Here is a 19,533-nt window from a genome sequence, read left to right on the forward strand (position 1 = left end):
AGAGAAAATATCCCTAAAAATAGAGTTTCTAACTTCTATAAATACAGAACAGAAACATACCACACATACACAGCTTCTGTGTGGGAAGACTCCTTTAATTGTATCCACATAGTGATACTTTCTCAACTGAGGTTAATAACGTTTCTTAAGTAGAGAGCATCAGGTGAACTAACAGAAAAAACTGCTCTATCAGTATCTACTTCAAGCATTTCCCCACTCTTCAAAACTGAAACACCAATAGACACCAACAGTTTCAGACTTGAAAACTAAAAAAGCAGGTTGCCTTAAGAACAAAACCCCATGCATTAAGATGAAAAAGATTTTTCCATATTAGGAAAAAAAAAGCAAAAATTTATGTAAATCCAAACCTTAAAACTTTCCCCTACCTGTTTCGAACTGCTTTGATATCTGCTATGTCCTACTGTAATCTACCACAAAACCCCAAAATCCAAACTGTAATTAGGATTTTCCGATGATCTGGCTACTTTCCATACTCCTTCCCCAAGTACACTTAAAAGCACACTTCACAGGCTTGGATGAATACGCAAAACAGAGGATTCCAGAGCAAAAAAAATAAAGCAGGATCTTTCCTTACATAACCGTTCTAAAGCAATACTGTTTTGTCTGCCTTGCATATATTTGGAGGTTTGCAGCAAAAAGCACTGATACAGGGACATGTCATTACCCAACTACAGCACTGCCACTCATTACCAGCTGGCTACTGCAACCCTGCTTTTAGTTAATTCCTTTATTCCAAGGACAGTGACTGATTCTCCACAGCTTCTCCTTGTAAAATCTAAGTATTAGACCTCAAAGACTCAGATAAAAGATAATATATATACAAGATTCATGTAAAAGCTTACATATTTCCAAACCTTTAAAAGAAAAATCAACTTATTACAGATCATAGAGAGAGGTGACTCAGACAAATGAACTCTTCAAATAATATCAAAGATATACCACTATATTCACCCAGATGCCTTAACTCATTCTGCAAATTTTAGGCATAAATTTCAATAAGGAGCAAGTACATTAATATCATTAGAAATAACTAACAATACAAAAAGATATCCAAACAGTGTACTATGGATGTCTAAATTTTTATTTGTTTACCCGAAATATAGAATGAGTAATAACTCCTATTAGAGTTAACTCCTACTAATAGGGGAGGTAGTGTATAAAAGAGTAGTTCAAAGTGGTTTAAATTGAAGGATAAAATTTTGACCAACATAGTAACAGAAGTACCTCACATTCTTTGGATATATTTCACCCACTTCTCCTAGTTAAGAGCACTCAAAAATGCTTTCTTTTGAGAGTTAAATGTAACATTCCAGTGAACACAAGATTATTCCTTTGAAAACACAAAGACTGTATTGCGGTTGTTACTTCAAATATGAGTGTTTGTCTTACAGGCAGTACAATGCTACAGCAAACAAAATACTCACCAGTTTCCCCATCTTTGAAATCCTGCAGCTTGAAGTACATGTACAGCAAACTGACAGATATATACAAAGAAGAACACAAAGAACCTGAATGAACTGTCACTCCTGAAAGAGGTGGGGGGGAAAAGATTAAAGCAGCCAGAAAATTCATGATTTTTATTCAAATTCTGTAGTACTAATCTAACTTATTTCTGCATTAACTAGAGGAAAAGTACTTTCATTCATCAACAATGATCTGAAGTATCAGCAATTCTGTGGTTTTTTAGAGCATTTATTTACAAGAGCTGCTCTTTCTTCTTTAATATAGTGTTTTTGCCACATGCACCTCTAAGAAAGATGAGAAGAGTTCTGTTCAGCCCACAGCAAGGGCTCTTCAACTAACCATTTAAGTTTGTACAAAGAATTCTGCTCCACTTTCAGAGTGAAATTCACAGTGCTGCAAGATGGGAAGTAAACATTTAACTTGTGAAAGGAAATAAAAGCTCCTATCACATTACTGACACATAGGGCACACCAGAATACTGAAGCAGCTCTTATTTTAAAGTGAAATGTACAAAATACATTCGCTGTTTAAATTACTAAAATGCCAGCCTTAAAAAGACTGAAAATCAAAAAAACTCCCAGCCAAATACAAATGTCCAGGCAAAATTTTAATGAAGACTCAACTTACTACTATCAAAACTAATGATCATATGATATGCTTGCTATTAGAGTTCTTAAGAAAGCAGAAATCATTTAGTTAAGTTACAGAAACAGATTTTGCCCTTGACAGCTCTTCCTGCAGAAGGGAGTTTGTAATTTCCATACAACCAGTTCAGTTCAATAACCATTTTCAGCTGAGCAACTAACTGGAAGTTCAATATGCAAGTAGTAGGTTTCCTTTCTGAACCAGCAATTTTCATTAAGAAAAGCTATGGATTTAGTTACTAGACAGGAAATGCAAGTTAAACTATATGATTCCTCAAAGATTTGTGGGTACAGCAATACCTCCTCGGTCAGCAAAAAGAAACACTTCCTGTAGTCTAAGTGTTACACTTAATTGCAACTTCTAGCCATCAATCTTTTTATGCAAGAATAAGAGTATTTTAACTGAGAACATCCTGAATCACTTCAATGTAAAAAAAAAAAACTTTAGGAGTACAGGATTTGAAATCTCTACATGCTGATCTTCACCAAAAAAAAGTTTAATTTTGCACGCAAACACATCATTCTACTCTTAATCACACACCTCATGCTTCTGAAGTTTGCAAAGATTACTAAGACTAGGAAAAATACTAGTTTGTTTACTATATACCTGTTCTACTAATTTTTAAGAATCTCAGGCTATTTCAAGTACTGTAGGTGTCTATGACTTAAAAATGCAAAATTTTAAGAGTAGCTATTTATGAAGTTCATTCAAGAAGCAAAAAATTTAAGACACTCTTGACTACTAACCTACTCGAATTCTTGGTGTGAAGAGGCAGAGATTTAATGAGAATTTTCTTTTCAACTGTTACCAGCCCTTATTAACTTTAACAAAGTTAAGTATTTCCTACAAATATTTTGTCTGTGGTAAAAACTATAAATATCTTAAAGGATATTCCACAATATTACTAACTATTGGCATCTATATTTCAAATTCAACAACTGCATTAATGGCAAACATACTATTTGTTTCTAATGAAAGCACTTTAAAGGATTATCATCATGATAATCAAGCAAATTCTGGAATGTTAATGCATTTTGACAAGTTTTTAAATATCCTAAGTCAAGCTGAAGTTGTTACCTGAAAGCTCCATAAAGTGGTCTGTACCAGCAGACAAAGGAACAAGGGGTAAAAAGCAAGAACCAGAGAATACTTAATCCAAAATCAACCCCTCGTGTAGCATCAACGTAAAACCAGGCCAAACATCCAAAGATATTAAGAAACAGTGTCACTGTATCGACTGTAGAAGCAAAAGCAAAATAATTATGTTATGTTCAAACAATAAATTATTACAACTGCTAAAGTTAAACCCAAACTGAGCATTTTAAACAAAACATCAGCATGCTGACAACACTAATACCTGCTCAACGCCTTCTGTAATAAATTGATTTTTACAGTTTTCTAAATTTCAGGTAAACCCTGTATTCACAAGTGAAAGAACTCAACATGAAAATTCAAGTACCACCAGCTACCTGGCAATGGAAAATATCCTGTCATAACAATAAAACACTTTCAAACATTAAATTAAGAAAAAAGAGGTTTCCACAGCTGCAATAATTGACATTTTTTTCTACAGTAATAACTGAATATAAATATTTATGAGACTACTGAATATTTTTTGAGAGAAAGCTCATAAAAGACATAAAGTGCATCACAAAATATAAGCACTGTGCTCATTCAAATTTGTAAACAAAAATTTCCCAAATAATCTTTCAATGTGAAGCTTTTTGTCTTTCATATAATAAAACAAAAAAACCCACTAAGAATGTTCCCCAGTAAAACACAATCTGCAAGAAGCTGTTCTAGATGCTTTAATATATTTTGTATATTCAAATATTTCTTAGAACACTGGTCTTTCTTAGAACATCTGCCTTTTTGGTGGTCTGTGGTTAGCTCAATACTATAATGTTCTCATTGGAATACCGTATTACACGTTAACTATTCAATTTCTACTAAGAAAATGCATTTGAATTATGACTTCACATTTTATTTCAATTAAGTTTACTTCTTAGAACAGAGTAAGGCAATATTAAGAAACATTACAACTACTACCTTCATGCTATCTGGCACAGAAGTAAGTTCTGCTAGACTTCAAGGATGAACATGAATTTCTCTCTTTGTTCAGCAATAACCAGTGATTCAGGAGGGATTTTGCTGCCTCAGAGGACAAATTCTTTCCTTATGGATCAGGATAAAGTAGGATATTTATAACTGCACAAACTGCTCCTGACAGCAATGTTTTTTTTTTTTATTTAAGTTCAGAGAAACATTTTAGTCATTCTACTGGATGGTAGGGTTAACAGAATAAAGATTCTGAAAAAGAGAATCCTCAAGCTCTTTTGTTGCTGTTTCAACTACGACTTAAGCCCTAAATTGACACAGTGGGAAAAAACTCTTAAAAGCAAGATGCACAGATCATTGCATGAAAGACTGATGAAACTGAAAACATGTCCTCAGAAAAATTGTATCTTCCTGTAAGAGTCACCAGAATCAAAGCACTTTGTTCTTTAAAGTAACAGGGAATTATTCCACCTACATGTCTTAGCACTGCCCCAACAGGTCAGCAAAGCAACTCATTTCAGAACTTGGGTATTTATGCCTCATGAAGCAAAAGAAACAATACAAATCCCGGTTCCTTCCTTCCTTTGGTAAGTACAAGAAACTAAGAGAGGTATTCTCTCTTTTTCTACTCAATACTGGAAAACACAGAGACCCCCTGTGTTTACTAGAAACATTCAAATTCTGGTGGAGCTTGAACTTTCCAAAACAACTTTTTTTTTAAAACTTCAATTATGGTAATAGGACAAATTTTAAAAGAATACCATTGGTGCCAAAGAGGGTGAAGCATCACACCCAACTACTGATACTAAAACCAGCAACACAGGGGTCTGCTTCACTACTGTCAGAGTCTCAGCTTTACAAAACAAGTATTAGCAAGCTATAGAGGAAGACAGCAGTCTGTCTTGACTGACAATTCTCATTTCACTGCACTTGCCCTTCACTCTGCCTGCTTGATGCAAGGTACAGGGACTCATTTATCCTTTGAGCCAACACCTTCACTACAGGATCTAGGCAAGCTTTGTTCTTGTATGAACAGACAGGTGTTTGTAGGTTCAGGGTAAGTGTTAAGTACCTTCCACCTACTTGCCTCAGCAAATTAAACCATAATACAAGCTATTAAAAAATAATGACCACTTGGAGGCTGAAATCACCTAAGTCTTTGGCAGAAGTCTGTAACATGCAATTTCTGTATGACAACTTCACAGCTGTAACAATAGAGTACTCTGTGTGATTCAAGAAAACCTTCTCCTAGTTTGTGTGTGGAAGCAGCTGAGGTTTAAAAAAAGGCGTCCATGCCAGAACAAGAGGCAACAATGGGAAATTACAATAGTTTAACAAGTATTCTTTTTTTGGTATAAACTTCCCTGAACAGAAGAATTTTCCTTAGATATATTCCTTGTCTTAATTAACTACACTTTATCATCCATAAATGTCAGAAAGTGAACTGTAGATAAGGACCACAAGTTGTACTGAAGCTATTTGGCATGTACATTGTTGAAATGATTTTGTCATTCCACTTAAGACTGTATGAAAATAGATTTTTGTACTAAGTTTAATTTCTGTAATGTTTCATTTGATTGTATTCTCAGGAAACCTAAGTCCACGTTAGGACACACGACTGTCACTCTGGATTGGAACTGCCGAAAGGTGAATGGGATACCTACAGAATGGAGAGTTTTGAAGCCAGAAGGCAACTCACAGAAGGCAAGTGCGGACTGGACTAGTGAAGTTTGGTCACACATAACCTTGAAGCACCAAGTAGCTTCAGATGTTGTTTAGGCTTTTGCTCCTAGTCTGTTCTGCTCACTTGGGAGAGACATGCTAACATGCCTTACAGAAAAGAGAAATACGTTCCATAGGGAAAAAGTAGATTCTAAAACAGACTTAGATCAGCATATAACATAAGCATTAAACAGTCTTGGATCAGCACATAAACATTTGCTATCTAAAATGTCAAGGTACTTTAAAAAAATTTCCTATGCTACACACTAAAAAACCACATAATAATATGGAGTGGACCAACAGTGAATCTGTATGACAGCAACCAGTCAAACCTCTAGAAAACATCACTCACAAAGAAAGGCTGAGTGAACTATGCTAATTAAGGCAAAAGGAGATGACTAATGGGGATAAATGTGTTTTCCATAACAACAGTGGACAGAGCAGGAGGGGAGAATTAAATTATACACCAAGAAACATCTTTTAACTCTAAAAGACAGCAACCCATTAGAACAGGCTTGGAACAAACATCTACACAGATGGATATACATACATATATATATATATATACATATATACACACACACACACACCATCTATCATTTCCTCAGACAGAGGATGAGATGAAACTCTCCTAAACAGAAAAAGAAAAAATGTTGGAACTTCAGGGTATTATTTTTCTACCAGAATCTCTTCAGTTTGTAACTTCAAATAAGAAATAATCTTTGAAAATCAGTAGTGTTTATTTAGCGCATGCTATCAGCCTGTGGGGAAAGTAGCTGGAAAACACATGCTTTTTGAACCTGTTTTTGACTGTTAGCACAAGTCAAGAGACATTGTACTTGACACTGGACATAATAATAGCATGAAAAGATCTAAAAAGCTGTGCTCAGTGTTAATGCACTAGGAAAACTATCATTTTCATGTGCAAGCCCTTAAAGCAGCAATGGCCACAAAGCCAAGATAGAATAGAAAAGCTCCAACGACAACTATGAAAAGCCATTGCTAATTGATTGTTGTAGTTCCCAAAAACATGTGAGCACTCAGTCTATTTAAAAAAAAAAAAAGTCTCTCCCCTTGGGAAAAAATGTGCAAAGATAAAACCGCATCAAAGTATCAGAAAAATCTGACTTCTGATACAAAAGGAGAAAAGAGGGATGAATTAATGAAATAGGGATACAAACAGACTTGTTTTCTCAAGCATGAAAGAGCATATGGATCTTAAAACAGGTGAAGAAGTTTCCTTGGAGATATAAAAACCAAGAATGATGATATAAAATTAATACTAACTGTGGAAACACAGAAAACTAAACCAGAAAGTTTGTTGCCAAGGCTGCTGAAATGGAAAAGGACCTACTGTATGAAGGGCTGAGAATGCAGTACTAGATTTATCCAAATGGGATTATGTTCACAGAATCCCTAGACCTTACAAGACATAGGAAGTTCTGAAAGAGAAAATAAAATGTAGAGTGGCAAGCAGAAGCAGATCTACTATGGGAATAAGTACCTCCCCAGAGGAAAAATGGTCAATGAAAAATTAGCCAAACCACGTAGGCACAATCCTAGGAAAGAAAAGTCCTAAGGATGGATTCAACAGCCAACCCTAAGGCATGGGGTTCTATACCCCGTCGTGTTTATCTTTTTTTTAAACTGTGAAATAGATTTTGTCTTTCTTTTCCTTTACTATGCCCTTTCCCTGCCTTCCTGAGTAATATGTAAGTCAGAGAGTACTAGAGCTAAATAACAAAGAGTGCAAGAAGACTTGGCAGAAATCTCAGTCTACCTAGAAGATTAGCTGTCATGTCAGTATAAAAGCGTAGCTCATCTATATTTTGAAATAATGTAACTTCCTTTACTTGTTGCCGGAAGACAGAAAATGAAGAACAGTACTAATACTGCAATTCTAACTGCCCAACTTCACCTCATGCTTGAGACATACGCACTTTCAGAACTCAGTCCTGCAAATGACCAGAATTAGTAACCATCCTAAAATTCTGAGTATTTCACCTTAGATCTCATATAAATCTAAATTATCTGTCAACTTTATGAGAGTGACTAGTCATATGCTCTACAGCTGCTTATTTGAAGATTAACAATCTAGCAATGAATATAGAAAGCTGTAGATTATGATGAAGTGGAATGGATTTGATTCAATGCTGTCTGCTCATTTCATGTGTTTCAATTACATGGTTCAATCACAGCAACAAGATTACCAGAGTAACATGTAAAATAATGGAGATTTCCTAACTACATCTTAAACTATGAAAAATAGTACAGAAAACATCTGAAATCCACGTTTTCTCAGAAGGCTAAAAATATATTAAAGGCATCAAAGTACCTAAATCTCGCAATTTCATCAGAGTCAGAATATTTATTAGGCTTTTATCAATCACACTGGACAAGGCAGAAGAAACAAGTGTGGCACCTGCACACTTGCTTAATCCACCATTTCTCCAGTCAAAACACAGCCCCCCAATGAGGGCAAAATCAATCCTAGAAAGATGGTGAAGAGCATTCTTTGCCTACAAAGAATAGTTTTAACATGGGCTGATTCTTCAGCTAATTGACACTCTTTCTCAAAATAGGGTAAAATGATATTAAGCCTCCGCTATAGATCAAAACCAGATTGAACTATAGAAAACTATGTATACTAGAGCAAATGGATATTATACATCTTGAACTCAAAAGTTTATTAACACTAATTTTGAGATTTATTTCTTAATATATAAGCTGATTTTAAAAACAGTAAAGTTATTTCTAAGTTAATAAATGGTCAAAGTTCATTTTACAACAGGAGAAACTTAAACCAGACAATTCCAATAAATTAGAACCGAATTGCCCTAGGATAATCCTCCTTTTTTTTTCTGTGGAAGCTTTTATGACGGAATTCAATCCTTTCAAAACTGAAGCTAACCATAAGATTTTGCTTCAACATTTGGCTTCTGGATTTAAAATACTTTTTCATTACAGATGTTCCAAAAGCCAAAGCAGCAGGTATGTATCACCAGGTTTGAATAGGCACTTTATTTTTCTTAAAAAGGAAATACTTACACATCCACAAATAGTACATAATCTTTACTGTCTTCTGGAATTCTACAGGAATGTCTACTGAAAAATCCTGGTAAAAACAAGGACCTACAGGAAAATTCTCAGGAAGAGGTGGCCAGTTATTTTTTCTACCTGCAAAACAGAAAATAAAGAAAAAAAAAGGCCTTTATAATGTCATTTCAGTCTCTGTATATTAGAAAGAGATATACATTTGAACTTGTTTGAACTGTTTAATGGATGAGTTTCTCAGGTGGATGGATAACTTGGGCTACCAAAACCCAAGAGTTTTAAGAGCAATCCTCAACATAAACTTCAGAAGTGAAATACAATTAAGTGTAGCCAGGTCAAGGAAAACACAATATTTTTTCTACATAAAAGACTGAGCAGGCACCTGACAGCTTCTACAAAGTAAAAATTTTTCCCAAAACAAACACATATGGACAGAAAGACAATTTCTGAGAATTCCTTGACTTTTAAATATTTCCCTAAAGCCCCACCATACTCACATAGTCTGTTGAATACAAAGATGGGGGACTGAAAACCATTCTTCATTTTCAGAATCCTGGTATTTTTAATGTCAGAGTAACTCTAACAATTTGATCTAGTTTCCAATATGGTTTCCTGTCAAAACTTACCTAAAGGCAGTAAGTCTTAAGAAAGACAGTTACTGAAATGGTCTGTAACAACGTTTTTGTAACAAGAATATGCCCTACAGCATCACTATATCTTGATACAGTTGTGTGACAAAGTGAGGACACTGCTAAGGACACAGGATCAGACACCTGAGTTTCCTGTATGCTTATCTGATCAAAGGCTAGAGTACACATTCTGCTGAACACAAGTCATACCAAGCGCAGACTCAGAGATTCAGCTGAGACAATCACTGCAACAAAACTTTGCCACAGCATTTCAAACTCTGGATATAAGAGCTACATTAATCACCATGTGATCAAATGGGCTAGTTGAAATAGGAAGCAGCACACTTTCATTAGCTCAAATGCAACGCTGCACAGAGCCTGAGCGGAAAAGGCCAAAGGCATTGAGTTGAGGTGATGCAACAGCTTGAAGATCTTTCACTGTAGTCAATTACGACAACATACGATAACAGTGTCCTAGACGCGCAGCCAGTATCTTAAGGCAATTGAATGCAAATAGCCGGAAAATTGCAAAAGACCCTGTTCTCCAATAAAGACCACTCTGTGGTGTTTTCAGAGGAGTCCAAATGAGTGTGCAGGTCCCCGGGATCCAGTAATGCAATACATGGAATAGTTCAAAGCGGTGCCAAAGTAGGTTCATGACGGACATCAGGAAGCATTTCTTTACCAAGAATATCATCAAACACTGCAATGGGTTTCCTAGAGGAGTGGTCAATGTCCTCAGCCTGTCAGTGTTTCAGGGCACATGAACAACACCCTTAATAACATACTTTAACTTGTCGGTACTGATGTGGGCAGGCAATTGGACATATATATAAAGTCACTGTGAGTCAAGAAGGTGGCAGCAGTGACCGAATTAAGTTTGGTGGTTGTGGTGGCCAGTGGGCCTGCGGTACAAGGGACAAAGAGAGTCCACTGGTGGGACAGTCCCTAGTACCAAAGCTCCTCCCCAGGTTAGGGTGAAGAGAAAAGGGTTCCCCCAGAATGCTGTGCTTTGGTATGTTAATGTACCCCAGTTCTGCTTTCTCGGTTGGCCCGTTGGCCTCCCCGCCCAACCTTATACATCCATTACCTTATATGTCCCTGCCCTAGAAGCTTCTCCACTCCCTGTTCCCCCATGGCCCTTGCCCCATCGCCACTCCCTCAGAGTTTCCCTACTGGCTCCCTTACCCTAGCCCTGCCTGCGTACCGCCCCCGTGCCCTCAGATCATTGGTCCCTGATGCTCGATCAGCTCCTGTATATAAACCTGGACCCTCCATTGTTCTTTCTCTTCGTCCCTGGAACCCTTCACAAGCATGACTGCAATAAACCCCTCCCATGGAACTCTATACGAAGACCCTTCCTGCCTCTTTGCTGTCGACCCATTCTCGGGAGCTATCTGTGTGTCTGCGTGTACACACGTGTGTGAGGGTGTGGTGGTCCTGCCGAGCAGCTTCACCTTGGAGACACTTTTAGGAAGGTCACAGCACCTCGCACTCCAGCACCGCCAAGCCACAGCAGAGATCGTGACAGGTGGTGAGCATTAGATCAAGCTGTCCAGAAATTTCTCGGGCTCAGGGACACCTGAGCAGCAGCCCAAAGCCCTGTCAGGACCCAGAAGCTCTCACTAACCAGTCAGGAGTGGAGTGAGCATTACCAGGAGCAGTGTGGGAGATTTAATTGGCTTTAGGGAGCATGAGTGACCAGGGCATGGTGCATCAAAAAGATGTGGCATAGCAGTTTGTGCAGCAGGGCAAGCAGGGAGGGTGCTGCAATCTGCAGGTAAGTCTGTGCCTCAAGTAAGTGCTAACTGCTCTATGTCTCTGCCATAGTGGTGGGCACTTGTGTCAGAACCAAAACGAGTGTGTCTACTCAGAACAGCTCCTGAGAAGCCTGACTGACACATCCACCCAGAGGGAACTGGTAAGGAAAGAGACATGAGTACAGGTGGTGGCTTGCAATGGATGCACAGATACTTTTCCTGGAGAAAAGCCTTGTACATGAACGAAATGTGCGTAGTTTGATGACCTGTTGCAGAAGGTGGACAGATTGCAACAGGCTGTGCAGTTTAGAGGGACTGAAACAGAGACTGAGACACGGCTTCAGAACCATACACCTACAATGGGTATCACTGAGTGTGAGACACCTTGGATCCTGGTGACCCACAAAAAGAGAGCTCAAGTCCAACCTCTACCACACCAAACACCCACACCAAAACAGATATGATGCTTTAAAGGCTTCAGATGTCCATTAACAAGTCCAACAAGGAGAATCTGGGCCAGCAGCACATTGTCATTACTGTAAAGAGAAACACTGAGTAATTGTAGTGGGTGCCTCCCTTAGGGTCACTGAGACACCATCTACCAAACCAAACGAGAGTCACAAGAGGTATGCTGCTTACCAGGGACTAAGATCTATGATGCTGCCTAGAGGATACCCCAACTTGTCAAGAGCATGGACTACTACCCGCTACTACTTTCTCATGTGGGTACAAATGATGCCACAAGCCAAAAAATAGTTAGGATGAAGGAAGACTATAAAGCCCTGGCAAGGCAAGTGACAAACACTGGTGCCCACATCATTTCTCATCTATCTTCCTGGTCAGAAGCAGCCACGCTCTGGAGATCAACGTCTGGCTTCCTGGCTGCCATCAAGGTTTTGGCTTATAATTTTAACAGTGGTTTGTGCTTAAATGATTGTAGCCTGTTAGGGAGGAATGGAATCCACCTGCTTTAAAAAGGGCAAGAGAACCTTTGGCAGCATGCTGGCCAATTGGGTGAGACGGACTTTAAACTACAGGACTCAGGGGTGGGGTCCAAAGTGGACATGATCATTCCATTGCTTCCTTCTAGGGAGTAGGTCATGTCAACCAGTGCAGCAAAAGATGTTCCTTGACTGCTTCTCAAGATGAGGATCACAGGGCTAACCACAATAAGGGTGTTCATGGTTATGATGAATCCTCTTACACTCCATCTAGGGAACTTCTCTGAAGTGCGTGTACACAAACACACAGCAGCATGGTGAATAAACAAGAAGAACTGGAAATCTATGTGCAGTTGCAAGGCCATCATCTCATTGCAATTACAGAGATATGGTAGGATAGCTCACATGACTGGAATAGTGTCATGCATGGCTATGAATTTTTTAGAAAGGACAGGTCAGAGAGGCAAGGTGGTGGAGTTACTCCTCATATGATAAAGCAACTAGAATGTATCAAGCTCTAATCAGGAGCAGACAAATGAGTTGACAGTTTACGGGTGAGAATTAGGGGACAGGCTAATATGGGTAATACTGTTGTGGGTGCTTACTATAGGCCATCTGATGAGGAGGAGGAAGCTGATGAGGCTTTCTATGGAAAGCTGGGAATAGCCTTATGGTCACAGGCCCTGATTCTCCTGGGGACTTCAACAACCCTGGTATTTGTTGGCAGGACAACATGGCCCAGCACACATGGTCCAGGGAATTCCTGCAGATCACTGAAGATAATTTTTTGATGCATATGGCAGAAGAGCCAATGAAGACAGTTGTGCTGCTGGACGATCAAACCAGAAGGGACTGGTTGAAGATGTGAAGGCTGGGGCCAGCCTTGGCTATAGCAACCATGAGATGGTGGAACTCAAAATCCTGTGTAGAGGAAGTAAAGCAGCAAGCAGGACTAGAACCCTAAACTTCCAGAGTGCTAACTTCAGCCTCTTCAAAGACCTGCTTAGAGGAATCTCATGGGTTAGGGCTGTAGAGGAGAAGCGGGTCCAAGAAAGCTGGTCAGTATTCAAGCATCACTTCCTCAAGTCCAGTGTATTCCCATGAGCAAGAAATCAGGGAGAGGGGGAAGGAGACTTGCATGGATAAGCAGGAAGCTTCTGGTAAATTTCAAGCACAAGGAAGAAATTTATGGGACGTGGGAAAAGGAACAGGTCACATCAGAGGACTACAGCAACAGCATCAGGGTATGCAGGGATGCGACAAGAAAGGCCAAGGCCCACGTGGAATTAAGTCTGTCAAACGATATCAAGGACAACAAGTAGGGCTTCTACAACAACATTAGCAGCAAACGGAAAACTTGGGAAAATGTGGGGTCACTGCTGAATCAGATGGGTGTCCTGGTGAAGGAAGACACAGAAGGCAGAATTGCTGAATGCCTTCTTTCCTTCAGTGTTAACTGCTGTGGCCAGTCCTAAGGAATCCCAGACCTCGGGGCAAGGAGAGAAAGGCTGCAGAAAGGAAGACTCCCCCCGAGTCATAAAGGGTTTGGCTAGAGATCAACTAGGCAGACTTCTTAACACCCACAGATCCACAGGCCCTGATGAGTTGCACCCATGGGTGCTGAGGGAGCTGGCAGATGCTGTAGCTGAGCCACTGTCCATCAGCTTTGAAAAATCACAGAAAACAGGAACAGGGCCCAATGACCGAAGGAAAGCCAATGTTACTCCCATCTTCAAAACTGGCAAGAAGGAGGGGGATCCAGGGAACTACTGGCCAGTCAGCCTCACCTCCATCCCTGGAAAGGTGATGAAACAGAACGTTCTGGAAGTCATCACCAAGCATGTAGACAAAAAGAAGGTCATCAGGAGCAGTTAGCATTTTCCCAAGCAGAAATCATACTTGACCAATCTGACAGCCTTCTGTGATGGCAGGACAGGATGGGTCGATGAGGGGAGAGCAGTGGATGTTGTCTGCCTCCACTTCAGCAAGGCTTTGGACACCGTGTCCCATAACATCCTCATAAGTAAGCTCAGGAAATGTGGTTTAGATGAATGGACAGTGAGTCAGATCAAGGACTGGCTGAATGGCAGAGCTCAGAGGGTCAGGGGAGTAGAATCCAGTTGGAGGCCTGCAGTCAGTGGTGCTCCCCAGGGATCAATGCTGGGTCCAGTCTCACTCTACTTGTTTCTCACTGACCTGGATGAAGGGATACAAGGTTCCCTCAGCAGGTTTGCTGATGATACAAACTGGGGGGGCTGGCTGATACACCTGAAGGCTCTGCTGCCCTCCGGCTGGACCATGGTAGGCAGAAGAGCTGGATGGAGAGAACCCCAGTGAGGTTCAACAAGGGAAGTGCAGGGTCCTGCCCCAGGGAGGAATAACCCCAAGTACCAGCACAGGCTGCCCCACTAAAGAGCAGCTCTGCAGAGAAGGACCTGGGAGTCCTGGGGGATCACAAGGTGACAATGAGCCAGCATTGTGTCCTTGTGGCCACAAGGCCCAGCGGGATCCTGGGGTGCGTCGGGAAGAGTGTGGCCAGCAGGTCAAAGGAGCTGATCCTCCACCTCTACTGGGCCCTGGTGAGGCCACATCTGGAGTGCTGTGTCCAGTTCTGGGCTCCTCAGTACAAGAGAGAAATGGAGCTTCTGGAGAGTGTCCAGCAAAGGGTCACAAAGATGATGAGGGGTCTGCGGCATGTCTTATGAGGAGAGACTGAGAGAGCTGGGCCTGTTTAGTTTAGAGAAGAGAAGACTGAGAGGGGATCTCATCAATGCATATAAATATCTCAAAGGGGGTGCGAAGAGGTTGGTGCCAGATTCTTTTCAGTGGTGCCCAGATACTGGACAAGAAGCAATGGCAATAAACTAAAACACAAGAAGTTTCACTCAACATGATGAAGAACTTCTTTACACTGAGGGTGGCAGAGCACTGGAACAGGCTTCATGGACTGTCCCTCTCTGGAGACCTTCTAAACCCACCTGGATGCATTCCTGTATCACCTGCTCCAGGTGACCCTGCCTTGGCAGGGGGCTGGACAAGAAGATCTCCAGAGTCCCCTTCCAACTCTAACTATTCTGTGATTCATTGTAGGTCCCTTCCAATTGAAAGTATTTTATTCTATTCTACAAAATTCCCTGACAACTTGAATTACTAAGCAATTATGCAATTTAGAATTGTAACACTGCATATTCAAAAAAAGACCAGCATGTGTGAAAATGAAACAGAACCATGAAAAGACTAGATAAAGTCAACCTTGCACACGATGGTTTGCTTTGTTGGGTTTCAGGACTTTTTTCTGAACTTCAGTCTGAAGTTCTTCCTTTTGAAAACAAATATTCCCACAGATGTACTTGTAGCAAAGCATCTTCAGTTAAGACGACATAAATTTTCTCACATTTGTGAAACTGCTGTAAAAAACTGTTTGTTTTGCAGAGCACAGAGTTTGTAGCATACAAAAAACTAATAAAAGATTAGTAATAGAATAGATCTTTCTGCTATTTGTGTAGAATATTACGTTTGTAACACAGCAAAAATATGAAAATGTTTCCAACTAGAGAAGTTCTCCTACAGCTATACTGACAGATGAGAAATCAAAGAGATGTTACTTTAGGTAGTTTTACTTCATCTCAAAATGCTCCATTTCTATTCAGTAGAATTACTCAGATACTAATCTAGAACAAAAATAGCCAATAGAAGAGAGTAATATGCTACAGAAGCCACATTTAAATTTTTTTCAGGGAAAACCTGAAAGGACAGCCCAGTTTTATTTCACTGTATGCATTTTCTCAAGGGAGATGAACTTCCTTTTCCTGAAGTCATTACAAAAATCCTTCTTCAATTGGCTTCACAATGTCACTGTAAAATTATAAGTTTCTAAGAAAAACTGACATTTCTGAAACTTAAAGTATAGTTTTCATGCGTACCCCCTTGCTGATTGAGACTCTGCATTTCCCTTTCTCTGCGATCTAGTTCAGCTGCTTTTCTTTCCAGTTCTTCTTGACGCTTTAGCAGTTCTGCCTGGGCCAAGGCATGCTCCTGAACAAAACAAATATCACCAGAGATTGATAAAAAGTATGCATATGGCATAAATATTCCAAGTCTTTTCACTCTAATTAAGCATCTCCAGTTATGAAGACTGACTCAATATAGCACACATTCATGTATTAGCCAATTACTTAAAGGCAGTATTAATTTTAATTAGAAAAGCAATGCTTATTTACAAAATACATTGTTCCAGAAGTGTATTTAAATAATTGTAACTAAGAGGAACCTAGGGCCTAAAAGTTGCAGACAAACCTTTGCTATTTGTGTGTAGGAAGATGGTTCTTCTGTTGGTTTCATTATTGCTGGCTGGGTACTGGGTACATTAGGCATTTTCACATTTCCTGGAGGAGGCTAAGAAAACAAAAGACAGTAATAAGGAAACATTTTCCTATTCTAATAAACTTCATTATATCTGTAGGAACCATCTAGTTGTTTTAAAGGAAGTGCTGCTAATAGAAACTGGCAACTTGATATGCTGCTTGCAATATTTACAACCTTTAAAAAAAAGACATCAGCTGAGTTCTGTGGTGCAGCTTATCCTTCACTACTTTCAATAAACACTCAAGGAATTTTAGGATTCAGTAGAAGTAAATGGAATTTTAATTTTGTTCAGACGTTAATGTTAATACAGACAGTTACTGTTTCAGAGAATTGCAGCACTTAACAGTCATCTATTCATATTCTGAAACACAATGTCATTTATTAATAACGTCTTCCAGAGCCTTCTACTTAACAAAGGCTTACATCACCTGGCTAACTAAAGAAGTAATGTACCATATTAAACTTTCAAATTCAGAATCCATAATCTATTGCTTGACTATTTTACCAATTTTTGCTAGGTACTCCAGAATTTCTGCTAGGTTGATACATGTGTTAAGAATATAATCCCAGCAAAAGTTGCATTTCAGCCACTGTATTCAGAGGATACAGACTGTTCCTGAAATACAGTAGTATTTCTTTCATTAAGTACAGAAAAGAAGCGCATGTTTTTGCATACTACTTTGTTTTCATACTTACTTAGCTTCATACTGTGTGCACAGGTAAAAAAAGTTGTACTTGATCAAAACTATCTTAAATGGTAGAAGTTCAATATGGCTTTAATGTGGTTTTTCAGGTTACTATTCAAAGATCACAACAATGCACAATAGGCACAGGTATTATAAATCATCTACTATAGATGCAGAACCTAGTGAAGAAAGCATTGTGGTCATAGAGCATTTCAAGTTGAAAGGGACCTATAAGGATCACGGAGTCCAACTCCAAACTTAAGTTGGTTAAGCAGGACTTTCCCCTCACAGACCAATGCTGGCTATGACAGCATTGTCTCTCAGGTGTTTTTCCCCTGCTCACAGAATAACCTTAATTTTACCAGGCACTGCAGTGAAACTTACTGGCCTGTAATTACCAAAGCCTTCCTTCTAAGTCTTGCTGAAAACTGGGACAACATTTGCCAGCTTCCACTCAACTGGTACCTTTCCAGACTACCAACACCATTGAAAAATAACATGGAGAAGACCCATGATATCATCAACCAGCTCTTTCAGTACACTGGGATGAATTCCATCAGGCCTCACTGACTTCATTCAGTTGGAGCAGTAAATCTTGGAACACCTTCAGAGTTTATACAGCCTTGAAGTCACAGGACTACAGGGGACCAGCCCTGGGCCCATCATTGGTGTTAGAGGTAAAACAGGCACTAAACATCTCTGCTCTGTCCACATGCCTATTTGTGAGGTGACTGACCTCATCAAGTAATGGACCAACATTATCTCTGCACATCCTTTTGCTGCTGACCTTTTTAAAAAGCCATTTTGTTTTCCACCACAGTGTTGTCCAGCTTGGATGCTCATCAAGCTTTAACCACACAAATCTCTTCCCTGCAGTGGCAGCCAGCCTCTGCAGCCCTCCTGTGTCATCTGTCTATGCTTTCAATGTCCATACACCTCCCATTTTTATTTAAGTTCTAGGAAAAGATTCCTGCTCAGCCAAGCTGGCCTTCTGCCCCATTTCCTTGAATTACAATACTTTGAATTTGCCTGCTCTTGAGCTCTTAAAAGATGGCTCTTAAAAAATTACCATCATGCTTTTTAAACTCAGTTTGCTCTAAGTCTTCCTGTCAAACTACTTATTTTTATAACCCTAATCAAAGCTGAGAAGCAAAAAAAATACCAGCTACTTACAATGAAACAAACAGAAGTATTCAAATGCCTTGGAAAATCATTTAGCTATCTAAATAATGCTCAACAAAAACCCCTGGAAAACACAGCTGCACAGTTTGGGCTTTTCCTAGAAGTAAGAAGTACTGAAGTTGTATTAGTACACTCTCAAGTTCTAGCATTGTGCTTACACCCAGGGCTGCATCAAAAGAAGCTTGCCCAGAAGCGGCCCATGTCAGGGGAAGCATTTCTGCCCATCCCCTCTGCTCTCATGACACCCCAACTGGATTACTGCACCCAGTCCTGAGGCCCCCAGACTAAGAAGACCATGGACATAGTGAGTCCAGAGGAAGGACACCAAGATGATCAGAGGAATGGAGCACCTCTGCTGTGAGGACAGGTTGAGAGAGTTGGCACTGTTTAGCCTGGAGAAGAGAAGGCTCTGGGGAGACCTTATAGCACCTGGCAGTACCTGAAGGAACCCGACAACAGAGCTGGTAAAGGGACTTTTGACAAGGGCATGCAGTGACAGGACAAGGGGGAACAGCTTTAAACTGAAAGAGAGTAGGTTTAGATTAGATATTAGGAAGAAGTTCTTTATCATGAGGGTACTGAGGCACAGGAACAGATTGCCCGGAGAAGTTATGGATGCCCCATTCCTGGAAGTGTTCAAGGCCAGACTGGATGGGGCTTTGAACAATCTGGTCCAGTGGAAAGTGTCTCTGCCCACAGCAGAGGTCTGGAACTAAGCAACCTTTACCAACACCAACCATCCTATGACTCCTTGACTTGACAGTCCAACCCTTCCATCCTTCTGGAACCTGGAAGACTTGGTCTCATGTCAGGCATAATGACAATTTAAAAACAATACTTGATCCATGTTTCTTACCTCAGAAAAAAGCCACAGTCATCCTGTAAAATTTCTTGTATTTCTCATTTCATACTCCATAGAATTATATTCTTGTTTGAATTGGAAAAGACCTTTAAAAGGTCATCCAGTCCAACCCTGCTGCAATGAGCAGGGACATCTTGAACTAGA

At 39.8% G+C, this 19,533-nt stretch overlaps 1 protein-coding gene across 1 annotated transcript in view; it reads right to left on the reverse strand.

The window, feature by feature from the left end:
• SCAMP1 (secretory carrier membrane protein 1) overlaps window positions 1-19,533 on the reverse strand; it is a 42,134-nt gene that overhangs the window by 5,111 nt on the left and 17,490 nt on the right. The window contains exons 3-7 of the mRNA XM_042028870.1: window positions 16,591-16,689; window positions 16,218-16,329; window positions 8,959-9,087; window positions 3,208-3,367; window positions 1,446-1,547 (exon numbers count right to left, since the gene is read on the reverse strand). Coding sequence (XP_041884804.1) covers window positions 1,446-1,547; window positions 3,208-3,367; window positions 8,959-9,087; window positions 16,218-16,329; window positions 16,591-16,689 — 602 coding nt within the window. The remainder of the gene's footprint in view (window positions 1-1,445; window positions 1,548-3,207; window positions 3,368-8,958; window positions 9,088-16,217; window positions 16,330-16,590; window positions 16,690-19,533) is intronic.

Source organism: Corvus kubaryi, unplaced genomic scaffold (assembly GCF_017639235.1).
Source record: "Corvus kubaryi isolate FWS band 111438036 unplaced genomic scaffold, C.kubaryi_AGA036_p1.0 37308, whole genome shotgun sequence".
NCBI lineage: Eukaryota > Metazoa > Chordata > Aves > Passeriformes > Corvidae > Corvus > Corvus kubaryi.